The sequence below is a fragment of the Phoca vitulina genome, unplaced genomic scaffold (genome assembly GCF_004348235.1).
Source record: "Phoca vitulina isolate PV1807 unplaced genomic scaffold, GSC_HSeal_1.0 scaffold121, whole genome shotgun sequence".
NCBI classification, from domain to species: Eukaryota; Metazoa; Chordata; class Mammalia; order Carnivora; family Phocidae; genus Phoca; species Phoca vitulina.
In genome coordinates, this window is record NW_022589824.1 from 883,303 (window position 1) to 908,289 (window position 24,987).

At 46.1% G+C, this 24,987-nt stretch overlaps 1 protein-coding gene across 9 annotated transcripts in view; it reads left to right on the plus strand.

The window, feature by feature from the left end:
• Positions 1 to 24,987, plus strand: part of CACNA1B (calcium voltage-gated channel subunit alpha1 B) — a 186,446-nt gene that overhangs the window by 110,198 nt on the left and 51,261 nt on the right. For 7 of the 9 annotated variants that reach the window (XM_032398848.1, XM_032398851.1, XM_032398854.1 and 4 more), the window contains 6 exons: positions 15,980 to 16,106; positions 18,493 to 18,622; positions 18,938 to 18,997; positions 20,080 to 20,186; positions 22,936 to 23,032; positions 24,827 to 24,987. In XM_032398848.1, the coding sequence (XP_032254739.1) occupies positions 15,980 to 16,106; positions 18,493 to 18,622; positions 18,938 to 18,997; positions 20,080 to 20,186; positions 22,936 to 23,032; positions 24,827 to 24,987 (682 nt within the window). Of the gene's footprint in view, positions 1 to 15,979; positions 16,107 to 18,492; positions 18,623 to 18,937; positions 18,998 to 20,079; positions 20,187 to 20,755; positions 20,768 to 22,935; positions 23,033 to 24,826 lie in introns of all 9 variants that reach the window. The other 2 variants (XM_032398850.1, XM_032398852.1) reach the window with 1 other exon arrangement.

The window sequence follows — 24,987 nt, forward strand, 5'->3', positions numbered from 1 at the left end:
GCCAAATTTGGAAATTTTTTCATCCATTCTGTCTTTGAATACATCTTCAGCTCTGCCTTCTTTCTCTTTTCTTTCCAGGACTCTGGACACGAGTGGTAGATCTTTTGTCCTAGTCCCAGAGGTCCTTGAAGCTCTGTTCACTTTTCTCAGTCTATTTTCTCTCTGTTGTTCCGATTGGGTAATTTCTATTGTTCTGTCTTCCAGTTCACTGATTCTTTCCTCTGTGCCTTCCATTCTGCTGTTGAGCCCATCTATTGAGTTTTTCATTTCAGTTATTGTATTTTTCAGTCCTAAAATTTATATTTAATTCTTTATATCTTCTATTTATTTGCTATAATTTTCTATTTCTTTGCTGAGATTTTCTATTTTTTCATTTGTTTCAAGTGTGTTTTTAATTGTCTGCTGAAGCATTTTTATGATGGGTGCTTTAAAATTATTTTCAGATAATTCTAACATCTGTATCATCTTGGTGTCTATTGATTGTCTTTTCTCATTCAAATTAACATTTTCCTGGTTCTTGGTGTGACAAGTGATTTTTTATTGAACCCTAGATATTTTAATAATATATCCTAAACCTCTGAGTTTTACTGAAGTCTTCTGTTTTAGCAGGCCTACTGTGATACCCCTCCAGTAGGGGGGAGGGTGGGTGAGCTGCCTCATTACTGACAGATGGAGGTGAAAGCACAGGTTTCTCATTTGACTTTCCTTGACACCTACACCCAGTGGGGCAGGCTCCTTGTTCCTGGGCTCCGTGGTACCACCCTATCTGAGAGCGGTGACACTGCCTTGTTGTGCTCCCCACATGACCTCCATTGACACGGGGGTGGGGGGTAGACTTCATTGCCTCGGGGTGGTGGTAAAGTCCTGGCTTTCTACTATGATTCACTCTGGCAAGTAAAAGGAAGGGATGCCTAATTATTTCTGGGTAGAAATTGCAGTTCAGACTACCCATGTGATCTTTACTGATATCACATGGGTTGGGGGGTCCTGTTCTCACAGGGTGAGGATGAAAATCTCTGCTCCCTACTTGGCTCTCTCTGATTCCACCCTGGCAGGGGCTTTGGGGTACCTCATTACAGGCTAGTGAGGATAGAAGTCTGCACTTTCGACTTGGTCTCTGCTCATATGAGCCAAGGTAGAGTTGCAGTTTTTTTTGGGGTGTTTGGCTGTAGTAGAGTGGTTATTGTTTATATAATATATAGACATATAATCTATAAGTTTCCTGTCTTGCTAGGCTGCATCTTTCCTGGTCGTGTCATTAGGGAGAGCTGGCTTTTTGGGGGGCTTTTGAAAATATGTGCCTGCTGAGATTTCTGGGCTGCTGGCTCTCCTGCACCAAGGTTAGATGAGGCATAGAGGAAAACCCAGAAAAGAAAAACTTATTGCCGTGTTGTTCCTCAGGCCCCAAGGTCCCTAACTGATCTGGATTCTCTCCACCTTTCAGAATCTTATGTTTGCCTTATGTAGGATGCCTAGGGGGTTTCTGTTGTGCTTAGTGGGATGGATCTTTCTAAGAGCTCAAGTCTTGAGTTAATTTTTACATATGGCATGAGGTTAGGGTAGAAGATTTTCTTATCCCCTACCTCCCTCCCCCCTGCATGGACATGCATTTGTTCTGCTGCTACTTGCTGAAAAGATTATCCTTTTTTCATAGAATTTCTTTGGCATTTTAATCAAAAATCAATTGACAGGTGCTATTTCCTTTCAGGAAAAAATTCTGGGATTATAGTCTTAAATGTTAGTTCTATTACGTTGTGTTACTTTTGTTTTTCAGGTGTTCCAGTTATACAGATGTTGATCTACTTTGTCTTCTATGTATCATTTTCTCTCTGATTCTTTTGAAAATTCATTCCCTCTTTCATACTTTTCCTCATGGCTTATTTGACCCCTGTCTTCTTTTCATCTTGCTATAATTTCAGTCATGTCTGTTTTCCCTTGGACTCCTTGTAAGGTTTCTGAGGCAGTCTTGTCTTTCTCTTTAACTTCATTTCTCAGGGGATTTCTTTTTCAGTGTCTCTCCTGAGTTTGGTCAACTCTCATCTCTCATCTCTCATCTCCTGGTTTTCCATACATTTTTATTTTGAGCTTTTAATCTTACTTGTGGTGGTTTTTCTTATTAGCAATTGCTGGTTTAATTATATTTGATTCATGTTAGAAAGTTGTGTTGTAGTTTGCTTTTCCTCTGCTTTGCAGTTGTTTTTTTGTGGAGTATTTTTATTAGCTGAAACGTTTCATCCTTACTTTGTTTTCTTTTGGTAGAAGCTTTGTAGGAATGTGGGGTTCCATTTTCTGATAATGAGGAAGTGTGTTGAATTTTCCTAGACCAGTAATTACATGTGATTTTGTGGAGAAGAGGGAGGGGCTCGGGTGGCTTCTTGCTCTCTGGTTCAAGAGCACCCTCTTCTGTCAGTTCTGTGAAATGCAGTCTCTTTATTCAGCGGTGCCTTGTTGGGCGTGCTGTCCAGTTCTAGTTCGGTGGTGACACCCCATCTCTGGAGGACCCTGGGCTGCAGCCACTTGTTTCTTTCTGTCCCTTCATCACCAAGCAACTGAAGTGTGCTTCTCCCTTCCAAGTATGCCTTTTGCCTCCAGAATCAGTGTCTTTCCGAGGCTGCTGTTGTCAGTCCCGCGTACTTCCCGAGAGTCACCAATAGCAGGGCTCGGATTTCAGTATTCCTCTGCTTAGGGTGGGGCCCCCTCTTCCACGGACGAATACCTGTTGATGGTGTGTCCGTGTCCCACCGTCACCTTGACCCTGCTGTCCTTTCCCTCCTCCACACAATCCCTGCTTGATGCCTGAGTGTGCAGGCTTCAGGGTTCATTTCCTCACTTACATGTAAGTTCAACCTTGTACTTCTTATTTCCCGTATGCTGTAGGTCTGGACTGTGGATTATTTTATTACCTTTCCTTGCTGGCTGTGTAGTTTATAGAGGATACAGGGAGAACTTGAGTAGAGGTGACTGCCATTATCTGTGGGATAGCCTCTTATCTTTTTAGTTTCTGCTGGATTTGTAGTTGTGGTCACTGCGACATTTCTAATTTCCTTCCTTCTTTCCTTCCCTTGGTAACCCCTTTTTCCCCTAAATGTTTGTCAAGTTAAATAGACTATCAATTTTTGGTAGTCTCAATTTTTGGCTTTCTTGATCTTCGCCATTGTATCTCTGTTTTCTGTTTTATTTCTGTTCTTATTTATTATTTTTTCTTCCACTTTCTATGTCTTCATCATAATATTCTTTTTCCCAGTTATTAGTTGGATACTCAGCTCCTGGCATTTAAGCTCCTCTACTTTGCTAATGTGTTTAAGTCTTTAACCTTTACTCTGAGAAGGGTTTTAGTGGTCTTACAAGTTTTCAAACACATAGTTTTCATACTTCTAAATCTTTTTCCAGATTTCATTATGATTTCTTATTTGATCCATGACTTATTTATAAACGTAGTTTTGAATTTCCACATGGCAGAAGTTTCTTTATGTGTTTTTTTTTTTTTTTTTTGCTGTGGATATCATTATACGTTCTAATATTTCATCAATTCTTGTATTTTGGATCATCCATTTGGCTTCCCTCCACCCTTGTGTTTGAACAACATCTTTTCTGATTTCTTTTAGTGAGGTTTGATGGTGGAAATTTTTCTCAATTTGCTTGAAAAATCTTTATTTTACCATTGTTAGTAAAAAGTAGTTTTGTTTTATATGGAATTCTAGTTTGTTAATTATTTTCTGTCCATAGTGCAACCATTCCACTGTCTTTCTGCCTCCTGCCGTTCTTGTGGAGAAACCAGCTGTTAGTCTAAATTACTCTTCTGTGTGGCTCTGTCTTCTCTCCAGGCTGTTTAAAGGAAAACTTTTTTACTGTGGAAAATTGAAGCATTGAAAGTAGAGACACAAGTATAATGAATCCTCATATTCTGTCACCTACTCTTAAGCAGTTATCCACATTTTGATAATCTTCACTTTGAATCTTCTCCTTTTTTTTCCCCTATGCTTTTTGTATATTGTTTTAGGTTTAACTGTGTCTGTAAGCATCTCTAAAAATTAAGGATGTAACAGCCACAAAGTGTTGTTATACACAGCAATATTGATAATAATTTAATAATATTAATATCTATCCCAAGTTTAAATTTTACCAGTTATCTAAAAAATAACTTTTTACAATTGATTTGTTAGTATCAGGATCAAAACAAGGTTTACTCATCTGCTGTTGCTTGATCTGTGTCTCTTTTACTCTATAACAATTTCTCCCCTCTTATTTTATGCATACCATTTTTTGTTGAAGAAACTATGTCATTTGTCCTGGAGGATTTCCCACGTTCTGCATTTGATTGATTGCATCATGGTGTCATTTAATACATTCCTCTATCCTCAGTATCTCCTGTTAAATGGAAATTAGATCTAAGGCAGATCTTCTGAACCTTGTTTTGTTGGTGGTGGTAGTCCTGTGGTTTTTAGGGTGTTCATCAGCATCTCTGGCCTTCACCCTCCAGATGCCAGCAGCACCCTCTGATTGGGACAAGTAGAACATGTCTCCAGAGGTTACCAAATGTCCCTGGGAGGCAAAATTGCCCTTGTTTGTAACCCACAGATCTAGAGACTTGATTGGAATCAAATTAACCTCTTTTGGGGAAGCTTCATAGGTGGCCTACACTTCTGTTGCCTTACAGCAGGAGATACATAGTATCTAGTGTCATAGTGTTTTCCTTCTGGTTATTGTTACAGTGGTTTCTCTACCAGGCTTTTCCCTGAAGGTCTTAGTAGACACTGATGTTTGTTACCCAGGTCTGTTATTTCATTATGTGTCACCCAATGGTGAATTTATGATTCTGTCATTCTTTATGCATTTATTATTTTTACCTTTTCTATAAGGAAGAACTTACCTCATCAACTATTTGGAATATAGTTTGTATTTGTATTAAGCAAGATACATACTTAATTCTGTCCCTTTATGTATGGGTATTTATTTATTTATATATTTTTAAAGATTTTATTTATTTGAGGTGGCGGGCTTGAACTCACGACCCTGAGATCAAGACCTGAGCTGAGATCAAGAGTCAGATGCTTGGGGCGCCTGGGTGGCTCAGTCGTTAAGCATCTGCCTTCGGCTCTGGTCATGATCCAGGGTCCTGGGATCGAGCCCCGCATAGGGCTCCCTGCTCAATGGGAAGCCTGCTTCTCCCTCTCCCGCTCCCCCTGCTTGTGTTCCCTCTCTCACTATGTCTTTCTCTGTCAAATAAATAAATAAAATCTTAAAAAAAAAAAAAAAAAAGAGTCAGATGCTTAACCAACTGAGCCACCCAGGCGCCCCTATGTATGGATCTTTACAATAGTGAATTGGTGCCCAGAAACTCCAAATATGGCCAATTAGAGATTTATGAGAATTATCAGTATGAGCTTTTTTTATTTTAATGTGTTTGGTGTGCTTTAGTTCTTGGAACTCACTATTACTTTTGGTGCTCAGATTGTCCCATCTTTCACCAGTGGGAGCCCCTTACAGTTGGCTTTTTTTTTTTTTTTTTTTTTTTTACCTCACATGCATAAGTTGTCTTTGATAGCTTTCTGGTTTTCATCTAAAACAAAGTGTTCCAGGATTATTATGTACCTTTTCTGCCCCAGACATGGAGTCCACCATCTCTCCAAGAAGACCTGTGTACTGGACACTGGCTGTTCCTACACATTTCCATCCTCTTACTTCAGTGGTCTCGCCTTCAGCTCCTCCTGGAGGACTGCCATTGACCACCAAGGGAGGGGACAGGAAGTGGACATACATCTCCCAGGTGACCAGAGCTAATGAAGGAGTGGTGTAAAGAGTAGGAAAGCCCAGCCCTGTGGCTTCAGGTTGGGATAACTTTGAGGTTTAACTCAGACCCCAGAGTCCCTGTGGGAGCAGCCTGACCCTGCTGTTGCACTCTTGCTTGGCTGTTTTCTCTTTCCTGTTATGTTTTCCTCACTTCCTTCCAGTTTATTCTGGTAGTAATCAGTCACTTGCACATGGCCCCTCATCTTATGGTCTGCTTCTGTAGAACCTGATCTGAGATACTGTGGCTCCTTTGATGAGAAATGGTGTTTATTTAGCAATGTGGTTGTTGCTACTGAGTTTTTATTGCTTCCAACTTTTTTTTAAGTTTTTAAGTCTTATTTTTTTTTTTAAAGATTTTTTTTTTATTTGACAGAGAAAGAGAGAGAGCACAAGCAGGTGGAATAGCAGGCAGAGGGAGAAGCAGGCTCCCCTCTGAGCAGGGAACCCGATGCGGGGCTCAATCCCAGGACCCTGAGATCATGACCTGAGCTGAAGGCAGACGCTTAACCAACTGAGCCACCCAGGCGCCCCAAGCTTCCAACTTATTTAAATTCCAGTATAATTAATGTACAGTGTTATATTAGCTTCAAGTATGCAATATAGTGATTCAACAATTCTGTGCATTACTCAGTGCTCATCATGGTAAGTGTCCTCTTAATCCCCTCACCTGTTTCACCCATCCCCAACCCCACCTCCCCTGTGGTAACCACCAGTTTTTTCTTTATAGTGAAGAGTCTGTCTCTTTTTTTCTTTGCATGTTTTTTTTGTTGTTGTTGTTTTGTTTATTCAGTTCCACATATGGGTGAAATCCTGTGGTATTTGTTTTCCTCTGACTTATTTCACTTAGTATTATACTCTCTAGATCCATCTCTGGTGTTTAAATGGCACGATTTCATTGTTTTATGGCTGAGAAATATTCCATTGTGATTCCATATATCACATCTTCTTTATTCATTCATCTATTGATAGACACTTGGGCTGCTTCCATAGTTTGGCTATTGTAAATAATGCTGCTATAAACATAGGGGTGCATGTATCTTTTTTTTTTTTAAGATTTATTTATTTTTTATTTGAGAGAGAGAGCATGCGTGTGGTGGTGAGGAGGGGCAGAGGGAGAGAGAGAATCTCAAGCAGACTCCCTGCTGAGTGTGGAGCCTGATGCAGGGCTCGATCTCACCACCCTGAGATCATGACCTGAGTCAAAATCAAGAGTTGGACACTTAACTGACTAAGCCACCCAGGCGCCCCTGCATGTATCTTTTTGAGTTAGTGTTTTTGTATTCTTTGGTAAATACCTAGTAGTGCAATGGCTGGATCACGTGGTAATTCTATTTTTAACTTTTTGATTAATCTCCATACTGGTTCCACAGCGGCTGCCCCAGTTTGCATTCATCCAATAGTGCACAAGTGTTCCTTTCTCTCTACATCCTGTCAACACTTGTTTGTGTGTTTTTGATTTTAGCCATTCTGACAGGTGTGAGGTAATATCTCATCATGGTTTTGATTTCCATTTCCCTGATGATTAGTGATGTTGAGCATCTTTTCGTGTGTCCGTTAGCCATCTATATGTCTTCTTTGGGAAAATGTTCATGTCTTCTGCCCATTTTTTAATTGGATTATTTGGGTTTTTTTGGTGTTGACTTGTATAAGTTCTTTATATATTTTGGATACTAGCCCTTTATTGGATATGTCATTTGCAAATATCTTTTCCCATTCAGTAGGTTGTCCTTTTTTGTTGTTGTTGAATGTTTACTTCACTGTTCAGAAGCTTTTTATTGTGATGAAGTCCCAATAGTTTAATATTGCTTTTGTTTCGGGCGCCTGGGTGGCTCAGTTGGTTAAGCGACTGCCTTCGGCTCAGGTCATGATCCTGGAGTCCCGGGATCGAGTCCCACATCAGGCTCCCTGCTCAGCAAGGGGTCTGCTTCTCCCTCTGACCCTCTTCCCTCTCGTGCTCTCTGTCTCTCATTCTCTCTCTCAAATAAATAAATAAAATCTTAAAAAAAAAAATATTGCTTTTGTTTCCCTTGCCTCAGGAGACTTATCTAGAAAAATGTTGCTATAGCCGATATCAGAGAAATTACTGCCTTTTCTCTCTTTTAGGATTTTTATGGTTTCAGGCCTCACATTTAGGTCTTTTAATCCACTTTGAGTTTATTTTTGTGTATGGTGTAAGATAATGGTCCAGGTTCATTCTTTTGCATGTAGCTGTCCAATTTGCCCAAAACCATTTTTTAAAAATTTTTATTTATTTTGAGAGAGAGAGAGAGCAGGAGAGAGAGAGAGCAAGCAGGGGGGAGGAGTAGAGGGAGAAGGAGAAGTAGGCTCCACACTGAGCAGGAATGCCGACATGGGGCTCAATCCCAGGACCCAGGATCATAACCTGAGCCAAAGGCAGACACCCCAACACCATTTGTCGAAGAGATTTTTTTCCATTGCATAGTCTTGCCTCCTTTGTCATAGATTAATTGACCATATAAACATGGGTTTATTTTTGGGTTTTCTGTTTTGTTCTTTTAATCTATGTGTCTGTTTTTGTGGCAATACCGTACTATTTTGATTACTACAGCTTTGTAGTATATCTTGAAATCTGGGATTGTAATACCTCCAGCTTCGTCCTTCTTTTTCAAGGTTGCTTTGGCTATTCAGGACTTTTTTAGTTCCATACAAATTTTAGGATTATTTGTTCTAATTCTGTGAAAAATGCTGTTTGTATTTTGATAGAGATTGCATTAAATCTGGAGATTGCTTTGGGTAATATGGACATTTTAGCAGTATTTGTTCTTCCAATCCGTGAGCATGGAATATCCCTCCATTTATTTATGTCATCTTAGATTCCTTTCATTAGTGTTTTATAGTTTTCAGAGTACAGGTCTTTCCTGTTTGGTTAAGTTTATTTTATTACTTTTGGTGCAATTGTAAATGAGATTAGTTTCTTAATTTCTCTTTCTGATATTTCATTAGTACTGTATAGAAATGCAACAGATTTCTGTATGTGGATTTTGTATCCTGCAACTTTACTGAATTCATTTATCAGTTCTAATAGTTTTTTGGTGGAGTCTTTGGGGTTTTCTCTTTAGGGTATCATATCATCTGCAAATAGTGAAAGTTTTACTCCTTTGTTACCAATTTGGATGCCTTTTATTTCTTTTTCTTGTCTGATTGCTGTGGCTAGGACTTCCAGTACTGTGTTGAATAAAAATGGTAAGAGTGGACATCTTGTCTTGTTCCTGATCTTAGGGGAATAGCTCTCAGCTTTCCCCATTGAATATGATGTTAGCTGTGGGTTTTTCATACAAGGCCTTTATTATGTTGAGGTATGTTCCCTCTAAAACCTACTTTGTTGAGGGATGGACAACATGAATGGATGTTGTACTTTTTTTCTTTTTTAAAGAGAAGAATATATCATGTATTCTTTTGGCATTTGTCATTCAAATGTAAGAGTATAGGATTTTTATCTTCTTTGATTTTGTATTTATATCTCTTTCCCCTTATACAAACTGTTTATCTTTTTGGTTTTTTTTTAGAGCAGTTTTGGGTTCACAGTAAAATTAAGCAGAAAGTATAGATTTGCTGTATACTCACTGCCCACGCACATGTACAACCTCCCTTGCTATAAGCAACCCCCCCCCGCTAAAGTGATAGATTTGTTACAATGAGCCTACACCCAAAGTTCATAGATTATATTGGAGTTCACGCTTGGTGTTTTACGTTGTAAGGGTTTGGACAAATATAATAATGACACACATCTACCTTTATAGTATCAAAGAGAGTAGTTTCACTGCCCTAAAATTCCTTTTTTTGTCTTTGTTATGTTGCTTGTTCTGTTTTTTAAATGATATTGTTTAAAAAATTGTATTTTTAAGTATGTTGGGTTTGTCTGCAGCCAGAGTTGCCAAGTAAACTTTCTTATTACCCTAAATAATTTCTCTGTAGATTATTTTGTTTTCTATGTAGACACAGTTATACTGCCTATAAATACATAATTTTTGACCGATGAACTCTTTAAAGTCTGTTTTTTAATTTCCAATCAAAAAATTTAAATCTTAATTAATCTTTTTGTTTCTGATTACTGCCTTAATTTCTAACTTAATTGCACTGTGGTTAGAGAACATGACCTGTATGATGGTTTCCTTTGAGATATATTTATAATTTCTTTATGGCTTGGCACATGGTCAACTTTTGTAAATGTTTCCACATGTGCTTAAGAGGAATATGTTTTTGGGGTACCTGAGTGGTGCAGTCAGTTAAGCTTCCAACTCTTCATTTCAGCTCAGGTTGTGATCTCAGAGGTGTGAGATCAAGCCCCATGTCAGATTCTGCGCTTGGTGTGGAGTCTGCTTGAGATTCTCTTTCCCTCTCCATTTGCCCCTCTCACTCATGCTTTCTCTCTCTCTCAAATAAATAAATACATCTTTGAAAAAGAAAAGAGGAATATGTTTTCTCTAATTTGGGGAACACTGGCCTTTTAAAAAACATTTATTTATTTTTTATTATGTTCAGTTAATCACTGGTCTTTTTATATTTGCTAAATCAAGTTTTTAGTTGTATTGCTAAGTATGCTGTATATTCACTAATATTTTGACTGACTGAGCCATTGATAATTGAGTGAGGTACATTGAAATCTTTCTTTTTTTAGACTTGTCAGTTCTTCGAATAGTTTGAAACATGCAGCTCATTATAGAAAACAGTCTTAACAGATGACCAAGTACTGCTGTATATGTTTATACAATAGTAGCTCTATGTTTCTGAACCTCTTTTGTGGGGATTTTTGTTTTATTTCTTCATTAAAAAACCCAAAACTTCTATGAAGATATATATTGATTTCTGTATTTGGGGTTTTTTATATGTGTGTGAACCCTTACGTCTCACAAGGTCTGAGCCTCTTGTCCTCTTGTACTGACCCTCTGTCACTCTAATAATGATTTTTTCTTAAAGTGTATTTTTCTGATGCGGATAGAGAACTGAACTTCTTCTTTTTTTTTTTTTTTTAAAAAGAAACATTTGGCAGCTGTATCTTTTTCCATCTTTTGACTTGCAACCTTTATGTGGCCTTATATTTTAGGCGTGTCTCTTGGAAACTGCAGATAACTGTATGTTTTAAAAATCCAGCTGAATAATCTATGTCAGCTAACAACCAGGTTGAGTGGACTTGTATTTATTGTATTAGTTTACTTGGACTTGCTTCATCTGTTTTATTTTACCTTTTTATTGCTTCATCCATTTTAGATTGTGACATTTTTTCCATTTTTCCTATGCTTTTTTCTTCTTTGCTTCCTTTTAGAAATATTGAATAATTGGTTGTTTATTTGCTTACGTATCACATTTTTCCCTCTACTAGTTTAAAAGCTATGAACTCTATTTCTGTTTCATTTTTTTTTAGTGGTTACCCTTGTAATGGCTATTGTGCATGTGTAACAAAGTCTGTAGTTATTTTTTACTCTAAGTTCCCCTTTGAGCAAGGCTATGCCCCTGTTGCAATCACATTTCTCCCAACTTCCTTTGTAGGACAGCATTGTAGTCCCTTTTCTAACCTTACAAAGTAGTTATTATTATTGTTTTGACTTTATAGAGATCATGTTTATTTAGATTTATCAGTTTCTTGGCTTTCCTTTTTATATTGCATCTTAGATCTTTTTTTATATCATTTTATTTCTTTTTTCATTGAAGTATAATTAACATGCAGTGTTATATTAGTTTCAGGTGTACAATATAGTGATTCAGCAATTCTTTTTTTTTTTTTAAGATTTCTCTTTTTATTTATTTGAGAGGAAAGAGAGAGAGCATGAGCAGGGGTGGGTAGAGGCAGAGGGAGAGAGAGAAGCAGACTCCCTGCTGAGCAAGGAGCCCGATGTGGGGCTTGATCCCAGGACCCTGAGATCATGACCTGAGCCGAAGGCAGACGCTTCACTGACTGAGCCACCCAGGTGGCCCTGATTCAGCAATTCTATACATCACTCAGTGCTCCTCATGATAAGTGGACTCTTGATCGCCTTCACCTATTTCACACGTTCCCCCACCTACCTCCCCTTTGGCAACCAGCAGTTTTTTCTCTGTATATAAGTGTCTGTTTTTTTGTTTGTCTCTTTTTAATTTGTTTGTTCAAATGTTTTGTTTCTTAAATTCTACATATGAATGAAATCATGTGGTATTTGTCTTTCTTGGATTTACTTATTTCACTTAGCATAATACTCTCTATATCCATCCATATTGTTGCAAATGGCAAGATTTCATTCTTTTTTTTTTTTTTTTAAAGATTTTTTTTTTTTTTTTGAGAGAGAGAATGAGAGACAGAGAGCACGAGCGGGAAGAGGGTCAGAGGGAGAAGCAGACCCCCCGCTGAGCAGGGAGCCCGATGCGGGACTCGATCCCAGGACCCTGGGATCATGACCTGAGCCGAAGGCAGTCGCTTAACCAACTGAGCCACCCAGGCGCCCCAAGATTTCATTCCTTTTAATACTGAGTAATATTCTATTGTATATATATATACCACATCTTCTTTATCCATTCATCTATCACTGCATACTTGTGTTGCTTCCATATTTTGGCTATTGTAAATAATGCTGCAGTAAACACAGTGGTGCATGTATCTTTTTGATTAGTGTTTTCCTATTCTTTGGGTAAATACTCAGTAGTGGAATCACTGGATCATGTGGTAATTCTATTTTTAATTTTTTTGCGGAAACTCCATACTGTTTTCCACAGTGGCTGCAGCAGTTTGCATTCCTACCAACAGTGCAAGAGGGTTCCTTTCTCTCCACATCCTCCCCAACACTTATTATTTCTTGAGTTTCTGATTAATATCATTTTCTGTCTTTCTTAACTACAGACATTCCTGCTACAACATGATGTGTGCATTCCTGAAAATGCCATACCCTGGAAATAATAGGCCTTATAGTAGGGTAAAGGGCAATGATTCCACATCTGTGCAGCTCTGTAACTAGAACACTAACACAAACAGGAAGAACCCTAATAAAATTGAGTGCCAGCAGAATTAAATCTCTGTTGGCATTGACATCTGGCATCAAGCCTTCAGCCTTGCCCTCTTCTTTGACACGAGCTTCCTTCAGGGCGTTTTCCTCCAGTGGAGGCCAGACTCCTCTTGCACATATGCAGCAGTGGGGGGGGGGTGGTGGTGCGGGATTAACTGGGGCTGGTGGAGTGACTCACGTCTCCCCTGCACTTCACTCTGGGATTTTGCCCCTCATTCCCAGACACTTTGTCGTTCCCAAACTCCAGTCTTTTTCTCTTCCTCCCTGTAAGAGTGTTGCTTTCTACTGGGTTCTGTTTCCTTGCACTACAAATAGGTACATGGCCTTAGGGGAAAATCTTGGGGGAATATGGGGTCACCTCTGTGCTTCCCTTCCTCCCAGGATTGTGACTTGTTGTGCCTTTAAACACTTACATTATATATTTTGTTCCGTTTTTATGGTTGTTTTCAGTGGGAGGATGAGTCCATTTTAAGTTTCTCTGTCACAGGTCATGGAAATGCTGGGTTAATTTTATAGACTTCTATTGTTCGTTCATCTCTTTAAGATTAATTTTTTATTGATTTACATATTTATATTTAGCTACTTTATATTCTCCATCTAAATTTTTTTTTTTTTTTTTAATTCTTGTTATCTGAAGTCTGTGGGGGGTGTAAACCAATTACTTATTTCTGCTGTCTTTCATTCATGGTGACCTTGCTTCCTGGTCTGTTTGGTGATATTTTTTATTTTGAGTTCATATATGACTGACCTTAATCCACCATTTCTTGGCTGGGGTTTTGTGAGATAATGAAGCCCTATAGAAAATGAACTGATGGACTGCTTTTTCAGTTCTCTCGAGGGTGGCATATAGCTCGTGCCCTTCTGAATGTATAGGAGAGAAATTCTTTCTGTAGCATGGATGTCTGTAGGGCTGAAATTCTCTTCAAGTTGAGACGGGTTGCCCAATCTGTAGGGCCAGATGAGGGATGCTTGTGTCATTAATCTGCTTTCCCGGAAGCCCAGGGCACTAGCAGTCTGGGCTCACTTGAGCTCTCTTTGAAGAGAGCAGTTTAGTGTGAACCCTCATGTAGCTCCCGACCCTGTAGTGAGCCCAAGGCTGGACCCTTATCCCGGCCTCGGCAGATCACTTCCCCACGAGGTCATGTCTCAGGTCTTCATCCAGAACAGAGAGGTGGCGGCACAAGCTGGTGAGTGCTGTTATGAGGCAAAAAGCGCTTGGACCACGTCCAGCATGTGGTTGTTTCTCGTGAATGTTCTCTTCATCCTCGCTCTGTATCTGGCCATTTTGCTGGATGCAGTGTCCTGTTTCATGATTTAATTTTTGTTACTGTCAAGTCTTTTGTTTGTTTGTTTTTTTAGCAACCTGCTTCTAACAATGAACTTACTTAGCCTGCTGCAGTTCCATTTTGATCCTCTCCTGTTTTTCTTGGTCTGCTTTGACTTAATTGATGACTTTTGTTGTTGCTGTAAATCTATTTCAGGAGGAGTATTTCCATCCAGTTTCTGGCATCTTTGTTCCACTTATTTTGAGCAGCAAAATTCTTCATTGAGTCCATATTGGTCCTGCCTTATTGTTACTGTGGAGGAGTCTGAAAAGAAAAGCTGTGGTTTTAAAATAATAAACGTTTCTTAATTTAAAAATAATGCATGCTCATCATGGAAAATTTTTTCAAGTGTTAAAAGTATAGTGAAGGGAATTAAAATTACTGTCAGCTATTGAGAGATCACCACAATTATTATAATTGTTTTGGTGTTATTTCTCTCCCCATATATATTATTGTTTTGGAGTTGAGCTCATCTGGGATGTACAAGTATGCAGCCTTTTTTTTTTTTTAACTTACAATATCATAAGCTTCTTTTGTCATTGAAACTATTTGTAGGCATTTTTTAATATCTGTCGTATGGTGAATCATGTGAATATTGCATACTTAGTCTTTTTCCTATGATTGTACATTTTGTAATTTTTTTGTTATTGTAGAGGAACTTACAACAAACACCTTTGTGAATACAGGTTACAGATTAAATCAATAAATAGAATTTTTTAGGACTTTATTGCCAAACTGCTCTCTGAGAAGATTATATAATGACCATCAGCAGGGAGCTCCTGCTGTTGCTATGAGCTCTTCCACGTGCACCCAGGGCTTCTTCTCGGGCTAGTTGTCCTCTCTGGGATTGGCGGCCACACAGGCTCTGGGGATAACCACCCTCGTTTCTTCTGCCTTTTAACATCCTCTTTACGTTTATGTTTCTTGTAAGAAGTAAAAATGAGCTACAGTAGTAGGCATCGGCTCCAAGTCACTGGCCTGTGTTCCCGGGCATCCCCGAGGTCTCGGGAACTCTGTTAACCCACAAGAATGGAAACATACTTTGGGATAGTGAAAAATGAAAAGTCACTGTGAGAAAAACACTACGCACAGACACCAGAATCTACTTAATAAGAACAAGAATCTACCTAAGAGAATCTACTTAACAAGACATCTTAACCCTGGGTAGTTTGATTAGTGGGAAAGCAAAGGGTGGGGGCTTAGGGACAGGGGAATGAGCAGTGAGGAGCCGAGCAGGAGCCCATTCGAGATGTGGGCTCTGCTGAAGTTCTCCCTGGGTCACCGCCCTGGCTCTGCAGACCTTTGCCAGGGTCCTGAAGGAGAGAATCCCAGGCAGGGTCCACCTGGATTCCTAGGTTCAGAAGAGTGTCCAGGGCTGGCCCCTGCTCCTCCCTGTCCTGCGGTCCCGCGATCCCTGCAGAAGCAGTGGGGCATTGGTGACTTTTCTCAAGGAGGCACTGATCCCTGAACCAGGCAGGGGAGCCTGCTGGCCCTGGTCTCTGGGGCCGGGGGTGGGGGGGTGGGGGGGGGGGGCACTTGGGTGTCAGTAGAACATCTACACCAGCGGCCCCTAGTGGAGGCAGAGGCCCACAGCCAGCCGCACAGGGCCTGGTGCTGCCCCTGCCCTGACCCTTGTGCAGTGAGAGGTGAGGAAGGGCCTCCAGTGCTGGCTCAGTCCTCAGTCGTGATCTGTCCATGATTGGAGGGAGTCTCATGTGAAGCTCTGTTCTTAGCCACACGCCCTTCCCTGGCTGGGTCCCTGAAGGCCGGTGGGGTTGGGGCTGGGACTGTGTCTGTTGTTTGGGTAACACCTGGGTGATGCGGGCTTCACGTGCACCACACCTCTAACTTGGTGGCCCTGTGTCCTTGTAGGTGGTAACGTGGACCTGGAAAGCCAAGCTGAGGGGAAGAAGGAGGTGGAAGCTGATGATGTGATGAGGAGTGGCCCGCGACCCATCGTCCCATACAGCTCCATGTTCTGTTTAAGCCCCACCAACCTGTGAGTCTCCTTCGCCTGCCCATGCCATGTGCCTGTCCCATGTCTGTGGCCGTGGTCCATGTGCACGGTAGCAGTGTACGCTAGACGTGACCTGGCAGGCACTGATTCTGTGCACTTTAATGTCCTGATGATCACAGCAATCTGCAAGCACTCCCTACAGATGAGGACACAGAGCCACGGGGAAGGTCCATGGCCTGTCCACAGACACACAGCCAGTCAGCCCTAGTGGCAGAGCTGGGGTGTGAGCCCACAGTCAGCCCCAGAGCCACTACCCCCCACTGCAGTGACTGTTCATCGCCGCACACACGCACCCAGTTTATGTCCCTCATGTGTCCACCTTCCATCATGCCCACTGTCCACGCATGCATGCATCTGTGCACCACGTTCACTCACATGTCTGCCCATTTTCCCCCTCTGTTTATCATGAAGTCACCAGCATTTCTCATCCACTCAGTCCATCTACTGCATTGGGTCACCCAGTACTTACATACTAGCAGCATTTTAGGTGCTGGGAATACGGAGTAAGGAGCAGAACAGACAAGGACCCCTGTCCTTGACAAGCTTCTGGGCAAGTAGGAGAGACAGACAGCAAACCAGACAAATAAGTAAGGGGCCTAAGACATCACATGGTGAGAAGTACTAAGAGGAAGCCAAAGCTGCCGGGGGTGCGAATGTTAGGGTGGGAAGGGCAGGTTGGGTGTCAGTGGGAGGTGAGATTGGTGAGGAAGGGGAGGGAGACCACCCTGGCAACAGATAGAGCAAAGTGTGTGGATCGAGGCCCCTGTGGTAGAGCAGGGGGGCCAGAGGGCAGCAAGATCCGATGCAGTCAGGCTGTGCCCTGCGTCCCCATCCCTCCAAGCCTGCAGTCTCTCTACCCAGCCTCCACTCCCTCCCTGTCTTCACGCTTTCACTCAGCACACATTTCCTGGGAGCTACTCTGCTCCGCTAGGGAGTGTGGCCCTTGCCTGTGAGCACTGACGTGTGAGGGAGGGAGCAGAGAGGTTGTAGGCAGCTGGGGTCAGGGGGGACACTGTCAGGCCGTACTTCAGCAGAGTCCTTGCCCAGAGCTTAGTAGGTGGTCATGGTTTTCAGGAAGAGATGGTCGAGGTCTGATGGTGGTGGTCATGTGGGGAGGTTTGGGAGTGAAATGCTTGGGAAGACATTTTGGAGAGAATCTAGGGAACTTGATAAATTAGATATGGAAGGGGAAGGAGATGTCAGGGATGACACCCAGAGTTTCTGCATGACAGCTGGGGCTCCACTGAGCTGGGGCAGGCGAGTGCAGACCGTGCAGAGCAGGGGCAGCTAGTGGATGTCTCAGGGCCAGGGGGACTCACCTGGCTAGGGGCAGAGCTGAGGGTGGATGCTCAGTCCTGAGATGCAGAAGGAAAGACGCAGAGACCGAGTGTCCTGGAGGAAGGAGGAGAGCTGCGTCTGTGCAGAGGAAGGTGCGCCAGGAGCTCACCAGGGGCCTGGGAAGGGTGGCTCTGGTCGGCGTGGAGGCCGGAGTATGGCAGTGGTCACGGTGAAGAGGAGAGCGTAGTAGTCCCTTCAAGGCAGAGAGAGAGGTGGGTGGGTGTGGCTGGGAGGTGGAAGGTCCCTTCAGACCTAAGCCCCTAAGAGTAGAGCAGTGGTGGTGAGAGAGGCGCGGGTCGCAGAGGTGAGACGCGGGTCTGTCCCCGCGCCCCCTGTGTGCTGGTTCTGTGGCTGCCCCTCCTTGTCACCTGGGACCAGCTTCACCGCCCCCCCGAGGGTTCTTCGCAGGCCTCCTGGTCCCTGCTGCTATGCTGGAGCATTTGTGAGCATCTGAGGGCCTCCTGTTGGTGTATGTCCACACTGTTTTCTGGTGCCCTGTCCACCACTGGGCCCCAATGTCCGACATGTGCCCAAACAGAACAGAATAGTGGTCAGTAATGCTGCCTGGTGCTGCAGGGAGGCAGGTGACACACGCAGCTCTGGGGACTCAGACAAGCTGGGCCAGCACAGACCCAGAGAAGTTTCCTGAGCTCTCCAGAGAGGCCTGCTGTCCACAGGAGTGCTGGCGTTCAGCCTTGTCCTCTCTGAGCAGCCCTCCCGGGACCCCCCCCCCCCACAGCCTTTGTAAATCTGCAGAGGGCACCGCCGTCCACACACACAGGAGGCGAATGCGTGGGCTGACCCCTGCTGTGGGTTTCTGCAGCCTTCCCACCCCTCTTCCTGGGACACCCGCTCAAGAATCTGAGGCACCATTGGTCACCTGGCCGCTGTCTCCCAACCACAGGGACACTCAGTAGAACTTGGTTCTGGTGTGACGCCTTCCGCAGGGAGAGGCCAGGCATGCGCTCCGGTGAGGGGGACCAGCCCAGCTCATCGGTGGGCCTCGGGTGATCTGTGCTTTGCCCTGCAGGCTCCGCCGCTTCTGCCATTACATCGTGACCATGCGGTACTTTGAGATGGTCATTCTCGTGGTCATCGCCCTGAGCAGCATTGCCCTGGCTGCCGAGGATCCAGTGCGGACAGACTCGCCCAGGAACAACGTGAGCATGGCCCTCAGGTGGTGGAGGGGCTGGGCCCTGCTAGGGTCCTGTCTGCTCCCTCTGGAGGTGTGGGATGTGGGGATGAAGGTCTGCGGGTGCCTCCTGGCCCAGCCCTGAGTTGCAGATGAAGAGTGGGCATGTGCCTGGGGCCAGGGCCGCTGCCGGGGCCGGTGGGGGGCTAGGGCTTGGCCCACATGCACACTTGCCAAGGAGTTGTCTGTTCAGAGGCCCGGAGGAAAAGCACGATGCTGCTGAAATTGTCCAGGCTCAAGCTGTCGGCCCAGCCTTTGACAGTAACCTTCCTGTTGGTTCTAGGCTCTGAAGTACATGGACTACATTTTCACAGGCGTCTTCACCTTTGAGATGGTGATCAAGGTGAGATACGTGGTTGCCCTGGTGGCCCAGTGCTCCACTCATCCTCCCTCATGACTGACACGGGCCGGGGCCTGTAGCCTCTGATGAGGGCATGTGGTGGGTGTGCTCTGGGTGTGTGCTCAGTGAGAGAATGCATGCACACGAGTGTGCTGATGTGTGTTGCGGAGGGCAGAGGCCAGTTCACCAGAGATTCACCACAGTGTTACACCGGCTTTGGGAGAGCACCCCAGTGCCGTTCCTGTCTCTGCCACCCCCCTAACCAAGGGTTACAGGCTTCCGGGAGCGTGCAAGTGTGGGCTCAGCCCACCCTCAGGATTGTCTCGTGATGTCAAGCTGGGAAGAGCGAGGGCCCCAGCACCCAAACATCATGGCGAGTGGGCGCTGAAGACTTCAGTTTCAAAGAGCTGTAGTGCTTCATGTTAGGCTACAGGCCATTTCAGCGTGGTCGCTCTGTCTCTGAGGACTGACGGGCACTGCGCCTTTATCACTGACAAGTGGCCGTGAGCGTGTGCACACACACGTGTGCCATCTTTGGCTAAGGGCAGTTTAGGATGTGCCCGTGGCGTGGTGACTTCCGTGTGTGCGCGTGCGTCTGTCTATCACCTCTGCTGCTTCACTTCCTCTTGCAAACTCATGGGGGAGGTTTTTTTTTTTTTTTGGTCATCCCATTTTATAGACATGGAAGCTGAGGCTTGGAGACATTAAGGTGCTTGCCAGAAATCACAGCTTTAGGGATGGCAGAGCCAGGTCCTTGTGAACCCCACCAGCTCTTCCTCCTGCTTCAGAGAGCTGACCCTCTGAGGGTCTGGGCAGGGCGTGAGCTTCCTGGCGTGGTGTATGCTTGCAGCCCAGCAAGGCGGGGGGGGGGTTCTCCAGGGGATTTGGGAGCCCAGACAAGATCTCAGCCAGTCATGACCATGTAGGGATATTTGGATCAATGGCATTGAGGTTTGAAGGCCCACTGAGGCCCTCAGAGGACGTGATCTGAGTGGCATCCTTCCCCCCAACCCCATGAGTCTGGGGCCTGGCCCTGCTTTTCTTTCTGAAATAGTCAGCATCTAATATGTGTTTCTCCCCTGAAGATGATTGATTTGGGACTGCTCCTACACCCTGGGGCCTACTTCCGGGACTTATGGAATATTCTGGACTTCATCGTGGTCAGTGGGGCCCTGGTGGCATTTGCCTTCTCGTAAGTACCATGTCTGCTCTGGGTCTGACTGGGCTGCAGTCCCAGAGCTGTGGTGGGTGTGGGGGTAAGGGAAGGAGGGGGCCCCACTGGCCTCCATGGGCTGTCTACTTGGGGCTGGGCTGTGTGGGGTTGAGAGCATCTCAAGGCCCACTTGTCCCTGCCACGGCTTGTGGTTCTGACATTGGGTGAGCAGGCCTCTGGTTTGTTTAGTGCCTGCCTATTGGGTCTTTCAGAACAACTTACCTGCCTTGATCTCGGCTGCACCGCTTGGTCAGCCAGAGCTGGTGGCTATCTTCCCCTGTCGGAGTGTTAGTTAGACCTTTGGTTTCTCTAACTCCCTAGTGGGCGAAACTCAGCTCCCTTGTGGCTGGGCCTGGATTGACTCCCTCAGACCCTGCATGGTGGTGGGCATGGGACACGTGTGGGGGGCTTGGGTGGAGCTACGGAGGAGACCCAGAGATCAGGAAGATCCGAGGGACGTGTCTGCATCTTCTCTGAGCACTCGGGGAGGGCGAGGCCTCCTCACTGACTCTCTTCTCTTTGTCTCTTTGTTGCTGGACTCTCGGTAGGAGCTTCATGGGGTAATGCCTTCCCTCTGCCCCTCACACTGCCCCACATCATAGCCCAGCATGGCCCCTCCTGGGCCGGTTCACCAGCACGCCTCACCTCCGCTCGTCCTCCCCCGCTCTCCAGAGTGCATGCTGCCAGGAGCCATGTCCCCAGGCCCTGCGTTGCCGCCTCACCTCTGGGGGCTGGGTTGGGGGCTGGGTCTGGGGAGGTGCCCCAAGTGAGTGCTGGAGGCCAGGAATTTGGGCCCTGAGGGCAGTGAGGGCTCTTGGTGGGGGCTGCTGTAACCATGACTGCCAGGATGTTGGTACCTTCCTGAGGTGCCTTCCCATGGCTCTTCTCCGGCAAAGAGGCTCTCTTTCTTCTCTCTGTTCTCTGCAACTGCCTCCCTGCAATGCCCAGCATATTCTCTCGGGGGTCTTAACCAGTTTTCTTTGTATATAAAGTGTCAGTCAGGGGCTTAAGAGTAAGACAGGGGAAGGGGTACAGTCCAGCCAGGTGACCTCAGAGCAGGAGAAAGGCACTGAGCTGGCAAGCGAGAAATGAGGCCTCTAGACACAGAACACAGACCACCTTGAGGCCTGTCCCTGCAGAGAGCCCTCCCCTGCAAAACCAAAGCAGTGTCCCTCTCTTCTGCATCCCTCAGGTGTCTGCCCGCCCACCCTGCCCCCTCTTCTCTCTGTACTGGTCTCAACAGGGCTGTTGGAAGAACCTGGTTTGGGGGCAGGTGTCCAGAATGCTGGGGTGATAGAAACACCTGACACGGTGGTCTGGAGGCTGGGTGTTTCAGAGGGAGTTTGATCTGGTTCTGGAATGTAGGCCCTGGCTGGGTCTTGGGGCAGATATAAGGGACTGGGGCTCCCCAGCTCTCCTTAACCCACAGATCCTACCTGGACCTCACAGCTCACTTTCCCTAGAGCTGAGCAGCAGCCCAAAGAAGACCACTGGAGGCCCTGTCCCCTCTCCCCATGCGCAGGCTCCTTGGGAACTTGGAGGGAGGTGACCTCTGAGCAGGATGGAATAGGATCCCCAGTCCTGAGTCCTCAGCCACTGCTGAGGGTGGGGTGTGGCCTTGCTTCTAAGAATTGCCTCCTTAGGCAGTCTATGAAGGTCACTCAGGGGACCACCCCTCACCCCCGATATCTGCCCTGGCTTTGGGTTGGTGAGAAGGCCAGCCCCCAGAGTCTGACAACAGCAGGGCCCCTGGCAGCCTGAGGGAGCCACCTGGGTCTGCTCCGGCGTCTTCCTTTGTGAGGGACCCGATCTGGGCCCACTGGTCCTGGATCTCCAAGCTTGCGTCTGGTGCTTAGAATTTTCTTTTCCTGACTCCCTGTCTTACTCCCCCAGTCTGGGTTTTCTTGTCTGCTGCTCTCTTTGTCTCTCTGTGGGCTCTTACCCCTCCCCTCCCCTCCCTCCCTCCCTGTCTGTTTCTTTCTCTTTCCTTTGCTATTTCTTTCTTCCTCTGTCCACCCCTTGCATTGCATTGTCCCTTATATTACCTCGGTATTCATCTAACCTTTTCTCTTTCTTACTGTGCTTCACTCTTTCCCTTCCTTCACGCCTACCACCCCTCTCCCCCTCTCCCTCTCAGTCAGTGTTACATCACCTGGAGGAGTGTAGGAGCAGTTGACCAAGGACAGGCAGGGAGATCCAGACATGTTCCCCTTACCCTCCCTCTACCAGGACTGAAAAGCAAAGAAGCCAGCCCTCCCAGAAGGCTCTTGCTCAAATGGCTTGTAGGCTTCCAGGTGCTGGCCCTGAGCTAGGTCTGCATTCCTGGGGCCAGCCCCCTTCTCTCCTCTTTATTCCCATTGTTGGTCTCAACATGGTGGCCAGATGACGCTGGTTTGGGGTGGGTGTTAGGGGACCAGTGGCATAGAAATGGCTGATGTGGTCTGTGAGAATGGGTTCTTCCCACCTGGAAGCCCAGCTTTCCCTGTACACCAGGTGCTGCTGACCTGGTCCTGGCCTTTGTCTGCTCAGATGAGGCCTTTGTCATGCGACCCACAGGAGGAGGTGCCGTGGCCCGTGGTGCTTGCAGGGCAGAGGCCTCCCTGTTCCTAGGTATTCCGCCCTGGGGCCTAAGACAAAATGCACAGGGGAGTGCAACCCAGTAGGCTTTGTGGGAACTGGGCATGGGTGTGCATCCTGCCTGTCTGCATGTGTGACTTCTCCCTTCTAGAGGATCCAAAGGGAAAGACATCAATACCATCAAGTCCCTGAGAGTCTTGCGTGTCCTGCGGCCCCTCAAGACCATAAAACGGCTGCCTAAGCTCAAGGTGAGAGCCTGGAGTTGGGGCTCGAGCAATGTGCAGGGCTGTGCATGTACATGTGAGTGTAGGCCTGTGTGTGCATGTATGTGTGTGTGCATGTGTGTATGTGTAGATATGCGTGTGTGCATGTCTGTGCACGTGGGTGCACAAGTGTGGGTGCATGTGTGTGTTGTGTGGAGGCGGTTGCACTGCATGTGAGTGTGCACACGTGTGTGTGCCTGTGTGTGTGAATGTGGATGTGTGCTTTGTCTTGTGAGTGCACATGTGTCCATATAACTAACCCTGTCTGGCTGCATCTTCCCACGTGGGATGGGATGAGTAGACCTGAGGGAGGACCCACGCTTGTTTTCTCAGATCACACATTGTGCAAGTGGGTCCAGCTCCCTCAGTTCCATGACTCTCCCCAAAGGGGAGCTTACTCTCCGTAGTGCTCTGGAAGGTTCTTCCTTGACCCAGCAGCACCAACAGCTGTTATACAGGGAAGGAGGAGCTGCCGAGGGGTGCCTGGGCGGTTAAACTTCCAACTCTTGATTTTGGCTCAGGTCATGATCTCACAGTTGTGAGGTCGAGCTCTGCATCAGGGTCCGTGCTCAGTGGAGAGTCTGCTTGGGATTCTTTCTCCCCCTCTGCCCTTCCCCCCTCTCTCTCTTAAATTAAATTAAATTAAATTAAATTAAATTAAATTTTTAAAAAGAAAGAAGGGGCTTCTGAGAGAGGCAGAGGGTCCTGAGGGAGATGCAGGGAGGGCAGGGGTTCCTGAGAAGTGGTTCCTGGGCTGGGCCTGAGGTTCTGGATGAGGTGTGGCTGAGGTTCTGGATAAAGGAAAGAGTGTGAACCCAAACCCTTGGAGTTGTGCTAAAATATGATAATTTACTGAGTGTGTTCCTCACTGTGAGGAATGCTTTGGATGCTTAAACTCGTTTAATCCCACAAAATTGTGCAGTAAAGTATTGTGAACAGCATGCAGAAGCAAGCCTTGCAGACACGAAGCAGTGTGGGGATTACAGAAGGCAGTTTGCTTGTGAAGGGGTGGGCTGGGGGTGGCTTGAAGGCAGCCAGAGGCCCTCTGTGTCAGGTGGGGACTTGGACCTGGGCTGGCAGGTCAGGGGTGTCATGGACACTGGGCAAGTGGGCAGAGGCTGCATTTGCTGAGGAAGCTGCTGGTGTCTGAGTGTGCCAGGCAGAGTCTCAGGAGATGGTTGTGGACAGCCAGAGCAGGATGGGGGATCTCCTCAGCTCCGAGAAACAGGGACCAGGGCCAGGGTCAGCAGTCCAGGGTCAGCCAGGGAGTTCAGGGCAAGCTGAGCTTCCAGGTAGGGAAGATCCTGAGAAGAAGCCCAGGTGGTGGTGCTAAGAGACGACAGAGTCACCTCTGGGCCACACCAAAACCTGCCACAAGTCCCTGTCTTGGAGCTGGCCACGGCATCGCTGCCTTCCCGCCCCATATTGGTTCCCACTGATGGGCAGGGGCAAAGTGTGACCCACTGGCAGGCCCAGATGCAGGAGCAGAGGGCTGGCCATATCCCCATCCCCACTCCTGTCCCTCCATGTCAGCCCCTCCTGACACTGGTGGACCTGGGCACCAAGTTGTCCTCACTAGGTGGCCTGTCCCGTAAGCGTCCCGTCAGTGTCCAGCCCATCTGCCCATGCCACCCCTTCTAGCACCTCCTGCCCACTCTTCAAGTCCTGGGAGAGGCAGCGGCAGGTGGCTTCCTGTGTTAAGGTGACGGGAAGCAGGTCCCTCTGTGATTATGGGCCTGAGGGCCCTGAGGTTCTGAGCAGAGCCCTCCTCCCCTCCAGGCTGTGTTTGACTGTGTGGTGAACTCGCTGAAGAATGTTCTCAACATCCTGGTCGTCTACATGCTCTTCATGTTCATATTTGCTGTCATTGCGGTGCAGCTCTTCAAAGGGAAGTTTTTCTACTGCACGGATGAGTCTAAGGGGCTGGAGAGGGACTGCCG